The following is a 12155-nucleotide window of genomic DNA, read 5'->3' as shown; positions in this document are numbered from 1 at the left end:
GTATGTAAATTATATCTCAGTAAAGCTGCTAAAAGATAAATTTTTAAAATAGAATGCAATTTTAAAAGTCTAATGGCATCGTGGGATTTCTTCGGCCTTTCTTGAAGGTCATCTAGTGCTGAAAGTCTTTATAACATATGCATGAGTTTCTGAATACTGTGCTTTAGAAAAAGCAACCTAGTTATCCAGGCAGAAAAATATAAGGGACTGGTTACGGGCAGAAGAGTGATACTTAAATGTAATATTCACATTTATTTATGTGCCAGGCACTGTGGTAAACCATTTAATTGCCTGACCATTCAATCATTTACTCAAAAATATTTGTTGAACACTTTCTATGTGCTAGACAGTGTCCTAGGTGCTGAATCTAGAGTATGAATAAGACCAAGTCTCTCCTTGCAGTTTAGTAAAAAGAGAAAGACGATAAACATGTAAACACACAAATTAATACTTTCAAGTAGTGAGATGTGTGTTTTAAAAATAAAAATAAACACAGATCATGGGAAAGAGGGCTGGTTTTAAATTGAGGGGTCGGGGAAGGCTTCCTGGGCAGGTGATTTGCACTAACACCTTAAGGATGGGAGAAGTCACCCAGCCAGGGCAAGAGCGGCTTCGGTAGTGGGAAGAGCTAACGCAGCTCATTAGACAGGGATGAACTTGGTGTGACCAAGTGGCGGAGAAATGGCAATTGTGGTCAATGGAGGGTGCTGTTTCAGGAGATGCTGGAAAGAAAGACAAGGATTTAAACTGTAGATCTTGAAGACCAGGGTAGCATTTGATTGAGATTTTTTTATTCCCAGTGCAATAAGAATCCCTTAGAGGATTTAAGTAGGTGGGTGATGTGATCTGATTTACATAACAAAGGTCACCCTCGGAGCTTCCAGGAGACAAAAATGTACCAGCGAGGAAGAATGAGGGAAGTAGAGGCCAGTTAAGAGACCAACTGGGCAGGTGAACTCACTGCCCTCCTCCCTATGACAGACTTAACTCCCAGGGGTGTAAATCTCCCCGGCAATGTAGGACAGGACTCCTGGGATGATCCAGGACCTGGCATGAAGGGATTGAGAAAGACTTCTTGACTGAAAAGGGGAAGAGAGAAATGAACAAAATAAAGTTTCAGTGGCTGAAAGATTTCAAACAGAGTCAAGAGGTTATCCTGGAGGTTATTCTTATGAATTATATGAATATCCCTTTTTAGTTTATGGTGTATTGGAGCAGCTAGAGGGAAGTACCTGAAACTGTTGAACTGTGTTCCAGTAGCCTTGATTCTTGATGATCACATACCTATATAAATTTTACAATGTGACTGTGTGGTTGTGAAAACCTTGTGTCTGATGCTCCTTTTATCCATGGTATGGACAGATGAGTAAAAAAATAAGGAAAAAAATTAATAAATAATAGGGAGATGACGGATAAAAAATAAAATGAGTAGATTGAAATACTATTGGTCAATGAGAGGGAGGGATTAAAAAGTATAGGATATGTGAGTTTTTTCTTTTTTCTTGTCATTTCTTTTTCTGGAGTGATGCAAATGTTCTAAAAATGATCATGGTGATGAATACAAAACTATATGATGATATTGTGAGTCACCGATTGTATACTTTGGATGGACAGTATGTGTGTGAAGATTTCACAATAAAAATATCTTTACAAAAAGAGTGTGCTGCGGGTGTTAAGAAGAGATGATGGTGGCTTAGATAAAGGTGGTGGGAGCAGCGAGGATGAGAAGTGGTAGGATTTGGGATGCATGTAAGAGGAAAAAATCCAGCAGGATTATAAAGGATGTAGGGGATAGAAAAAGAGAGCTATCGTTTTAGTTTGTAAGATGCCAGAATGCAATATACCAGAAACAGAATGGCTTTTTTTTTTCCATAATGGCTTTTAAAAGGGGAATTTATTAGGTTACAAGTTTACAGTTCCAAGCCTGTGAAAATGTCCAAACTAAGGCATCCAGGTAAAGATACCTTGGTTCAAGAAGGCTGATGACATTCAGGGTTTTTTCTCTCAGCTGGGAAGGCACATGGCACACATGGCAACATCTGCTAATTTTCTTTCATTTCATAAGGTTCCTCTGGGGGCTTTTCCTTCTGCCCTTCCAGAGGTCTCTGGCTGTGTACACTCTGTTGGTTCTGGTGTCTCTAAAGCTTTTTTCCAAAATGGTTCCCTTTTAAAGGACTCTAGTAAGCAATCCCATCTCATGGAGACCATCTACTCAAAGATTACCACCCACAATTGGGTAGGACACATCTTTATGGAAACAATAAAAGAGGTCCTACCCAGCAACACTGGATGAGGATTACAGAGCATGGCTTTTGGGGGGTACACAACAGCTTCAAGCCGGCACCATTATCAGGGATGATGCTTGATTTTTTGGCTTGAGCAAACTGGTGGGTAGTGCACCATTCATTGGGATAGCAAACCTTTCCTTTGAGAATGGCTTTACTGTATCCATGTTACATATGAGGAAAATGGGGCTCAGGAAAGCACAGCCACTTGCCCAAAATTATTCATCTAAGGAACGGGAGAAACAGGTTCAAAGCCAGGTTGACTCCAGAGGCCATATTTTAAACATTACTCAGTATTGCCTCCTGTCATGGAGCTCCTTCATCCCTAGCCAGCCAAGAGATGGAAATCATATAATGTGGCAGTGGGTAGGGAGAGGAAGTCTTCTTGGTAGTGAAGGCTGATGGGTGGGTTTGTCTTTGAATACGAGAGAAAGTTGCAGCTTGGAAGAGGAACATTTTTCTGGTGAATCACATTAAATAAGCAGAGTGATTTAAACCCAGTGTCAGACTGAACTGAGATTGACAGCTAATAAAAGCCCAGTAATTACAGGAAAACATCAGAGTGGAAAGTATAGGGATTCTAGAAACACCTGCAGCTATTTAATATATCTTATGTTTGCTCCAGACCAACAGGCAGCTCCCAAAGCAGGACTGGTCTCATTATTGAGCTAATGGACATTATGCTCAGAGGTACCTATTCCTCTGCCAAATAAATCAGAATTTTAAAAAGTGAAGCCTGATACTGCCGTGCTGCAAATGTTGCAAGGACATCACTGAGTGCTTTAGGTGTCAAGTTTAATTTGACTTGGCCTTCTCGATTCTCTAAAGAAAGGCTCAGGAGGCATCCGCCTCTCTGCCCTTGCTTTTGGGGCTGTGACAGAAATCAGATCTGATTCCCTGGACATGGTTTCCCAAACAGGGATTGCTACTGTGGAGCAAGTGGTGATGTAAGTCGTCGTGCTCCTTATTCCCTAATTTTGCTTTTGTTTTGGGGGGTGGGGTACATGGGATGGAAGGAGAAATTTGTTCACTATTCTAAAATACTCTAAAAATAGTCATAAGCCCCCACTAAATGGCAGATACTATTCAAGGTGATGGTGACAAATGATTACAAATTATCAGAGCAGAAGTGACAGCAAAAATGAAATGGCAAAGTTCTGATACCTGTTAACAAGCGTTAGAGATAGCATGTGGAGGGAAGCAAGCCAGACACAAAGGACAAATGTTGTATGATTGCACTGATATGAAATATCTAGAATAAAGAAATTTATAGAGACAGAAAGTAAATTAGAGGTTCCCAGGGGCTGTGGCGAGGGAGGAAGGGAGTTGTTGCTTAATAGATGCAGAGTTTCTGTTTGGGGTGAATAGAAAAATTTTGATAATGGATGGTGGCGATAGTAGCACCACGTTGTAAATTAGTGCAAGTGAAACTGCACACTTAAAAATGGTTAAAATGAAAATGTCCATGTTATATATATTTTCCACAATAAATAGAGAAGAAATGGCACGTGTAGGTGTATGCACCTGTCTGTGTGTGCACACGCGCTCCCTCTCGGGCTCCTGCCCTCCTGTCTCCCATGGGCACCTGTGCAGAAGCCTCTGGGGGCCTGCACTGCAGCTGTAAGAATCAGCTGCCTGGAGGGCGGGCAACTCCTCTGAGTGCTGTAGATTTTCCTGGGCATTTTTCACCTCACAACAGCTCTAATGACCTTGGCATGAAGCTCTTACTAGGGATTAATAACTGGCTGGGCTTAATGGCCCTTACTGTGTCCTGGGCCATTTTCCCAGCCAGCCATTAATTCCAGGCAGTGCCCTGGGCTCTGGCCATTAAGGATCCACGGGCCTGGAGGCTGCTCTAAGGCAAATGACCACAGCTTCCTTCTCTGCAGACAGAGGCTTCACAACCCATTCCCACTTCTTCTCTCCACAGCATTAGTACCAAGGCCTGGGGTTTATAGGCAAGTTCTTGGTAAGGATGCTACATCTACTTCTTATGTCTCCAAAGGTAGGTTTTCTAAGAGGACTGAGAAGGCAGGAGGCTGGCATGCATTTCTACATTTACCCACCTACCCATTCATTCAGTATTAATGAGCATTTGATATGGTTCAGGATGGAAAAGAGATTTCCAAGGCTAGGGTGACTTGACTTGAGTGTCCATGATTCCTACCAATGGAAGGAATGCCTTCCCAAATGGGGCCTTAAAGAAAATGTCCCAAAGAAGCAGGGAGGTTGAATCCTAGGAGTATGGAGTTAAAGAATGCACCTGCGAGGGGATGAATCCCTGGGAGCCACCTGCCCTCTGGTGTCCTCAGGGGCATTTCATCTCCCAGACAGACTGGCAGAGTCACAAGTTTACTTTCCTGCAGTCCACTTAGGGATTCATCAACCCAGTGTACGAAGGCTTCAGGGAAGTACATGTAAACACTGCATCAGGAGTCTTAGCTTTTGATGAATAATAATGATATTTCCACCCAGATCATTAAGATGACGGTGGGACTGAGGAGTGGAGGAACATGGCTCTCTCAGAGGACTGTAAAACATTCTGAGAATCAGGGTCACACGTTGTATAATCTTTAGTCATTCTGTCTCTCAAGACATTGACAATTCCTCTGATTGCAGAAAACTTTCATTTCCTCCCTCTTTGGAAGTGATTCAGTCTTTGGTACAGGCTTTGCTCAGCGGCTGGAAGTGTAACATTATGTTTAGGACAGCTATTGTCATTTCATTGGCACCACTTACCAAAAGGCACTTAAAGCACAATTCAGACTTTGATCTTTTTTGCATTGTTTGGTGCATCTGCATAGTTCAAAGAATGAATTCTGGTGCCTGAGGTTCTCAATGCTTCAGAGCTAAGGCAGGTGGCAGGAATCCTGCAGGGAGGCCTTCTGGGACCGTGTGGACCCGAGGGTGTTTTGTAAGTGTCCAGTAATCACAGACCGATATGGCATGGCCAGGAACCTTGGCCTTCCCTGAAAAGGGTCTTCAGCTGGCCTCCTGGGGGAGGAGAGACGTCCTTGGAACCCCCTTCAGGCAACGGTTGGTTTAACTGTCCACCAGTCTCCAGCTGTGAGAATCACTGGCAGAATAATTAAATATGGGTGAAAGAGATGCTGCTGGGACCTTACTTCAAAATGTTTTTCTGAGGAATAATAAGCACAATGTCTTGAAAATTATAAATCAAACTGAGAAATTCAGGATGCCAGTTATAAGTGTGGTTGATGAGAAAAAGCCTTAGGTTCCAATGGGATAAACTCTTACAAAGTGACCTTATTAACAAATGTTCTGAGATAGCACAGTACCTCAGGGGTGTATTAAGTGCTTGGTAAACGTCTTGTGAGTGAATGAATAAGTGAATGAATGAATGTCATTTGGTCTCAAGTATCTCTTTGATCCCCTTCCTGTCCCCCACCCCGCTTTTTTTGTATGGGGTATGGCGGGGTCATATTTCATTAATTTTCCATGTGAGCATCCTGTTATTGCAGCACCACTTGTTCAGTTTTTTTTGTTTGTTTGTCCTTTGTTTTGCTTGCTTGTTTGTTTTTTGGGAAGTGCATGGACTGGGAATTGAACCCAGGTCTCCCGTATGACAGGCAAGAATTCTACCACTGAACCACACTTGCACCCCCTGTCCCCCCCTTTTTAATAGATGAGAAAGTTAATTTACCTCATAGGGATATTTGACAAATTAATACAATTATATAAAGAATTCAGAACAGTGTCTGGCACATCATGAACACTTGATAAATGTTACCTGGCAGCTCTTTTCTTTGTGCCCCAGCCTAGCTGTGCTCTGCCAGCCTCCTCCTCATATTCCATCACACTTTGTCACACTCCTACTCCCCCTCACTATACTATAAGGTCTCTAGCGGCTTCTGTTGTCTGCATGACTTTGCATTCGTATGGCCTAGCCCAGAGCCTGTCACCCAAGAGGAACTGAGGGTTGACTTAATAATGAGAATCTGCAACGGGAGAAGTTCCATTTCACAAGCACATGTCGCTTACAAACCCAAAGGGATAAGTACTGTATACTGAGTACTTACAATGCGCTCCACAGTGATCATTATAACAGCAGCTATATATTATTGAATGGTCCTTTTGTGCCAGGTTCTATGGTAAGTATTAGGTGCAACCACATGTACTGTTATTTTTGCAGATCAAATAGTCAAATATTGGCAGCTTCAAATGGTTCAAGTCAATACTGTGTGAGTCTTTAGTTTCTCATTCTACCAAGGTAGAGTGAGATATTATCCTCGGTGTAGAGTACAGAAAACTGTGATTTGTTGAGGTGAGTGATTTGCCACAGTCCTCTAGCTGATAGGGGCTAGAGACCAGGCAGAAACCACTTGTCAGATGCCGGAGCCAGTGTTCTTTGTCCCTATGCAGTGATCGATGAAGTTGGCTGCCCTCAAGGTGCTCTCCTTCTGGTTCTGAGAACAGAGATATGGCTAAGGAAAGTCCCAGAGTAAACACAAGTCTAAATATATAAGGTATTAAATTGGGTCCGATTTCCTGAGGCTGTGCAGGGAGCCAGCCTGTCCTCTGCAAAGTTAACAGTGAAGGAGGGCAGAAAAGGGGAAAATCGAACAATGCAACGTTCCCTTACAACACTGATTGTCGTTTCCTTGCACACTTGCTGCCCTCGGCCTCGGGCCTTAATTACATTATCTTCAAACAGCAACTAAGAGATATTTCTCATTAAACATGAACAGAGGAATGTTAAATTTGCTCAAGCTTGGATGCTCAGAAAGCAAATCATTGGTGTGCAGGGTGTTGAAATGAGCATTGCCACTGGAATTTTCCCCAGTGGGCACTACAGGGCCAGGACTTCCACAAGGCATATGCTCGCTGCAGGTGAGAAAAGGACTGGGGTCGGACAGGGTGGGAGGAGTAGGTGGGGGAGGGAATCCCCAGTGAGGTGTGTAGCCTGAGCTGGAGGCTTTCTGTACGCTTTCTAAAGATGGACCAACCCATTTTTCCCCATCCCCTTCATACAGGGGAAACGATTCTAATTCTCATTTCAGAATTATGGCATTCAAGAGGTTACATATTGCATGTTATTCCCCATGTGATTCTTTGATGATGCTAACTTAAGATAAGCATGTTTATACAAAGCATTCAGGAATATTAATAAATGCTTAATTCTCAATAAGGTGCATTAAGAGCATCGGAACTATGCAGTATAGTCTTTTTGCGGGAGGGAACTTTGGCTTCAGACAGATTATCGGTTGAAAATAACTGGTAACTAGTGAGTAACTTTACTGCTGTCTAGTTATACACCCTTAGGTAAATCTGAGTAGCCTCATCTGTAAAATGGTGACGATAGCAGCCTCGCTGGGTTCATGTGACAATTTGGTTATATTATATCATAAAGTCCGTAGCCCTCGGTTTGGCAGGGCAATGCTCTCGCTCTCTTTTTCTCTTGTGCAACTCTCCTTCTCAGCACTTTGGAACAGAATGTCAGGGCTGATGAAGTGACAGAGGGCTATACTCTTGGGGTGGCGGGGCGGGGGACGCCGCTGTGGGGGGTGAGCGCCTCGCTGCTGACAGCGCCCCTCTCCCGCTGCCTTCCAGCCCCTGAAAATGCACTGCAGGGACTGCGCCCTGGTCACGAGCTCGGGGCACCTGCTGCACAGCCGGCAAGGGACCCAGATCGACCAGACGGAGTGCGTCATCCGCATGAATGACGCCCCCACGCGGGGCTACGGGCGCGACGTGGGCAACCGCACGAGCCTCCGGGTCATCGCGCACTCCAGCCTCCAGAGGACCCTCCGCAACCGCCACGACCTGCTCAACGTCAGCCAGGGCACCGTGTTCATCTTCTGGGGCCCCAGCAGCTACATGCGGCGCGACGGCAAGGGCCAGGTCTACAACAACCTGCAGCTGCTGAGCCAGGTGCTGCCGCGCCTCAAGGCCTTCATGATCACGCGCCGCAAGATGCTGCAGTTCGACGAGCTCTTCAAGCGGGAGACGGGCAAAGACAGGTACCGAGCGCGGGCGGGGGCCGGGACACCGGGGGCCGGTCACCTCCCCGAGCGTAAAGCTCCTGCCACTCCCCGGACGGTCCTTCTGAGACTGGGCTGCCCAAGCTGAATTGGCAAAACAAAGTGAAACGAAGCACTAAGGCAATTATATGGGCATTTCAAACACAAATCCCTGCTTTTGAGGAGGAGGCTCTGTAGCCGCTGGGCTGCACCAGTGACAAGCAGGAGAGCTTTACTGCGTTTCATTTAACGTGTGCTCTTTACCTCTGTGTGTGGGCTTATTTTTCCCGTTAAAAGCCAAGCATTTATTCAGTCAACAAATATTTATTGAGTACCCACTACTGACACTAGGAAGTCAAAAGACGGCACAGCCCTAGACCCTCCCCTCACAGAATATAAAGTCTTAAGAATAGTGGGCATGTGAGGGGGGAAGGATGGTGCCATGACACAGAGCAGGCAAACCTGACGTGGTCCAGGGCAGTGTTTCCCAAACCGCTGGTTACAACTCCATGATGGGACATGAAATAATGTGGTGAGTCAATACGAGGTTTTTTTTTCTTTTGATGTAGTGAAAAGAATGAATAAAATAGATAATAACAGCATGCATCCCACATAGTTAGGGAAAGTATGGTTTCATGAAACTTTTATTTTGATTTAATATATATGAATATGCATGTGAATATTTTCTTTTGGGGGTGAAGAAAACGCTCTGGAAGTCAGTAATCATGATGGTTACACAATCTTGTGAGTATATTAAAACCCGCTAAATTATTTTTTTTAATAAAACGAAAACCTAAACATAGATATGTAACCTAAACATATATATGTACACATAAAACGTACATATATGTTTATCTACTCAATCATGATGTAAAATATCTCTAGGTTGAAATATTTTGAAAAGCACTGCTCTAGGGGATACGGTTGAGGCCTTCTTGACGAAGAGTATTTGAACTGAAAGCTTGGCTGAGAAGTATTTAGGCAGGTGAGGGAGGACCTGGGAGGGAGAGAGAGTGGCCGGCTCCCATGGGTGGGAGCGAGCAGGCAGTGTGCAGGAGGAAAGTCCTCTAAGGCTACAGTCAGACAGGCTGGGGAGAGCGGCCTGAGCTGAGGGAGAGAGATGAAAGGCAAAGAGCTGGCTGAATCTATGGAATATAAAAAGGCATCTAGGGATGGAGGAGGGCAGTGCAGTGTTAGCCAAACATAGAGCTTTGTATGGAATTCTGGCTCTCCTACTCACTAGTTAGGTGGCCTTAGACAAGTTATCTAACCTCACGGAGACTCAAGTGACTTTTATGTGTTAAAAGGGGACAGTGGGGCAGGCCATGGTGGCTTAGCAGGCAGAGTTCTCGTCTGCTATGCCAGAGACCGGGATTCAATTCCCAGTGTCTGCCCATGCAAAAAAAAAAGGGGGGGTGGGGGACAGTGACTACCTAATAGAATTGATCTAATGACTAAATGACCTTGTTTCCTGAATTCTAAAACAGGCAAATTTATAAATAATGCATATTTCATGGTGTAACTTACTTTAAAAATGTAATCAATTGCCTATCTTAAAACTGAACATACATGATAAATGGAATAAAGAATATAAAGTGCTGAATCCATTGCTTGGCAAGGATAGTCAGCTCATTAAAGAATAGAGCTTTAAAGAAAGACAAAAGTCTAGTCTCCCCAGATTATTTTGTGTGGAGCTTTTCTTTTAAATCCTGGAAACTTTGTGACCATTTAAAGACTGGGATGGGCAGGAGTGGGCGTTGAGTCTGCAGAGAGGAGAGCATGGCTGCTGCCTGCTGTGGCCTCCAGCAGATGCCATGCTTAGCCCCTGCCAGTGAGCAAGTAAAGGTCTAGCTCATTATCACAGGTTGCTACAAATCCAATCACTTACTGCCCTTTAAAAACCACAAATAAAAGGGACTGTCACCCATTTAAATGAGCTATTTAAAGAAAGCATTTTACAAAGCATGGAGAGAGGGGAGTTATATTCATAGTTTGATTTTTTACAGGTTGGAAAATTCAGAATAAGTAGAAATACTCTCTTCAATAGAACACAAGTCTCTCTTTTGAATTATAATGACTGTATTTATCAGGGTTCTCCAGAGAAACAGAACCGACAGAATATGTACATATATATGCATAAGAAATTGACTCGCACAACTGTAGGGGCTGGTACTTCATAGGGCAAGCTGCAAGCTGGAAACTCCAAAAAAGGTGATGCTGAAGTCCTTAATCTGAATTCTCCAGGGAAGGCTGACTGGCTAGAAATTCCTGCAAGATCCATTGCTGAAAACTGAGTCCAAATTCCTCTTCTGATGTCTGAAATCCTCAGTTCTGGCTTTTAGGTGCTTCAACTGATTGGGTGAGGAGTCTCCCCACATTGTTGAGGGAAATCTCTTGTCAATCATAGATGCATTCAACTGATTGTAGATGCAAATCCTACCTCCAGATGCCCTCACTGTTAACAAGCAGACCAATGCTTGACCAAGCACCGGGACACTATAACCTAGCCAAGTTAATATGAAATTAGCCACCACAATGACTTTGCTAAATTTAAGAATTCTTGGAACACTGCTATAGTGTTAGCCATTTAAGATAACAATTGCTCAGGATCTTCTTAAGAGATTATTTAAAACTGATAATACAGAGACTAAGCCCTTTGGTCGCTTAGATCGTTAGGGAACAATCCCATATTAAGGCACATCTCACTCACTAAATTGCAATCAATGGTGAGAAGGGAGCCGAATCCCTGGGCCTCTCTTTCCGCAAACAGCTGTCTGCTAGGCTTCCGCACAGTCCTAGATCTAGAATCACAATTATAGATTTGTAGGGTGCCAGAGTACATGGCCACTTCTAGAAACTCTCATCTTTAAGAAACTGGCTTAAAGAATCTAATAGTGATTCGATATTCTTATGACTTAACCTGCAGCCCACTCTAAACTAGAAAAAAGCCAAGTCAAAATCAGCTGAAGAATCAAGCTACATCTGTAAATTAAAACACAAAACCTTTAGGATCCAACAGTATTTCTGTTATGTGCTTTTTTTGAAACCCAGCTAAACAGTGTCGTGTATTTAGATACACAAAGTACGATATACTTAATTTTGCAAATCTCAGAGTCAAGACATTCATTTCAAGTTAATAGTTATAAGAAATGGGATCATTCAATAGATTTTGATTTATAGAAGTTTCACCCTACTTAAAACTACAGAAAAAAATGACTCAGGAACTATCCGCAATTAAGAAGCATGACAAATGACATAGATGGCTAAGTAGTATTCTTTGATATTAGAAAGTAACTGTACTTGAAAATAACTTTATAATTGAATAAGGGTACATTAGGAAAATATGATTCAGAACCAATATTATAGTAATTAGATAAAGGAAGCATAAATGAAATAACTGCAGGAGAATATTTCCATAGAGATTATAAATGAGATTCTGGTAGAGTAGAAAGGCCTTTAATTGTAATTTAGTATGCACTATAGAATTGTCAGCTCAGTGTGTTACTTCATCATATAAAAGAATATCTGATAATTTTCCCTAATAAGCACATGACAGCTCTTCATATTCTTTCATTACAGCTGATTAAGTGTGAAAACAGTAGATATTCCTTTGTTGGAAAAAGAGTGGAAATCTTTTTAGAAAGACAGCACAAGCAGTTGCGCCTCTATAATGCGATCCCAAAAGGCTATTATTTAGGCAGTCTCAGGAATTTTAAGTGGCACTTTAAAGAACTCTCCAGTTCAGTTTCTTTTGTCTTCCTCTTTGTATTCTCCCCGATTTTGTTCTGCCCATTTCTACCCATGCATCTTCTTATCTGTAAAGTCACATCCTCCTGTATTTCAGGCTGTGATTTGTGATCTCTCTTGCATCACATGAAACAAAGCCAAA

The 12155-nt window shown here is 42.9% G+C and overlaps 1 protein-coding gene across 1 annotated transcript in view; it reads left to right on the top strand.

Annotated features, from left to right (window-relative positions):
- Window positions 1-12155, top strand: part of ST6GALNAC5 (ST6 N-acetylgalactosaminide alpha-2,6-sialyltransferase 5) — a 189825-nt gene that overhangs the window by 152297 nt on the left and 25373 nt on the right. The window contains exon 3 of the mRNA XM_077120576.1: window positions 7857-8266. Coding sequence (XP_076976691.1) covers window positions 7857-8266 — 410 coding nt within the window. The remainder of the gene's footprint in view (window positions 1-7856; window positions 8267-12155) is intronic.

This window comes from Tamandua tetradactyla, chromosome 11 (assembly GCF_023851605.1).
Source record: "Tamandua tetradactyla isolate mTamTet1 chromosome 11, mTamTet1.pri, whole genome shotgun sequence".
In the NCBI taxonomy this organism is placed as follows: Eukaryota; Metazoa; Chordata; class Mammalia; order Pilosa; family Myrmecophagidae; genus Tamandua; species Tamandua tetradactyla.
Note: the sequence above shows the minus strand (reverse complement) of the source record. Positions and strands in the feature narration are given on the sequence as shown.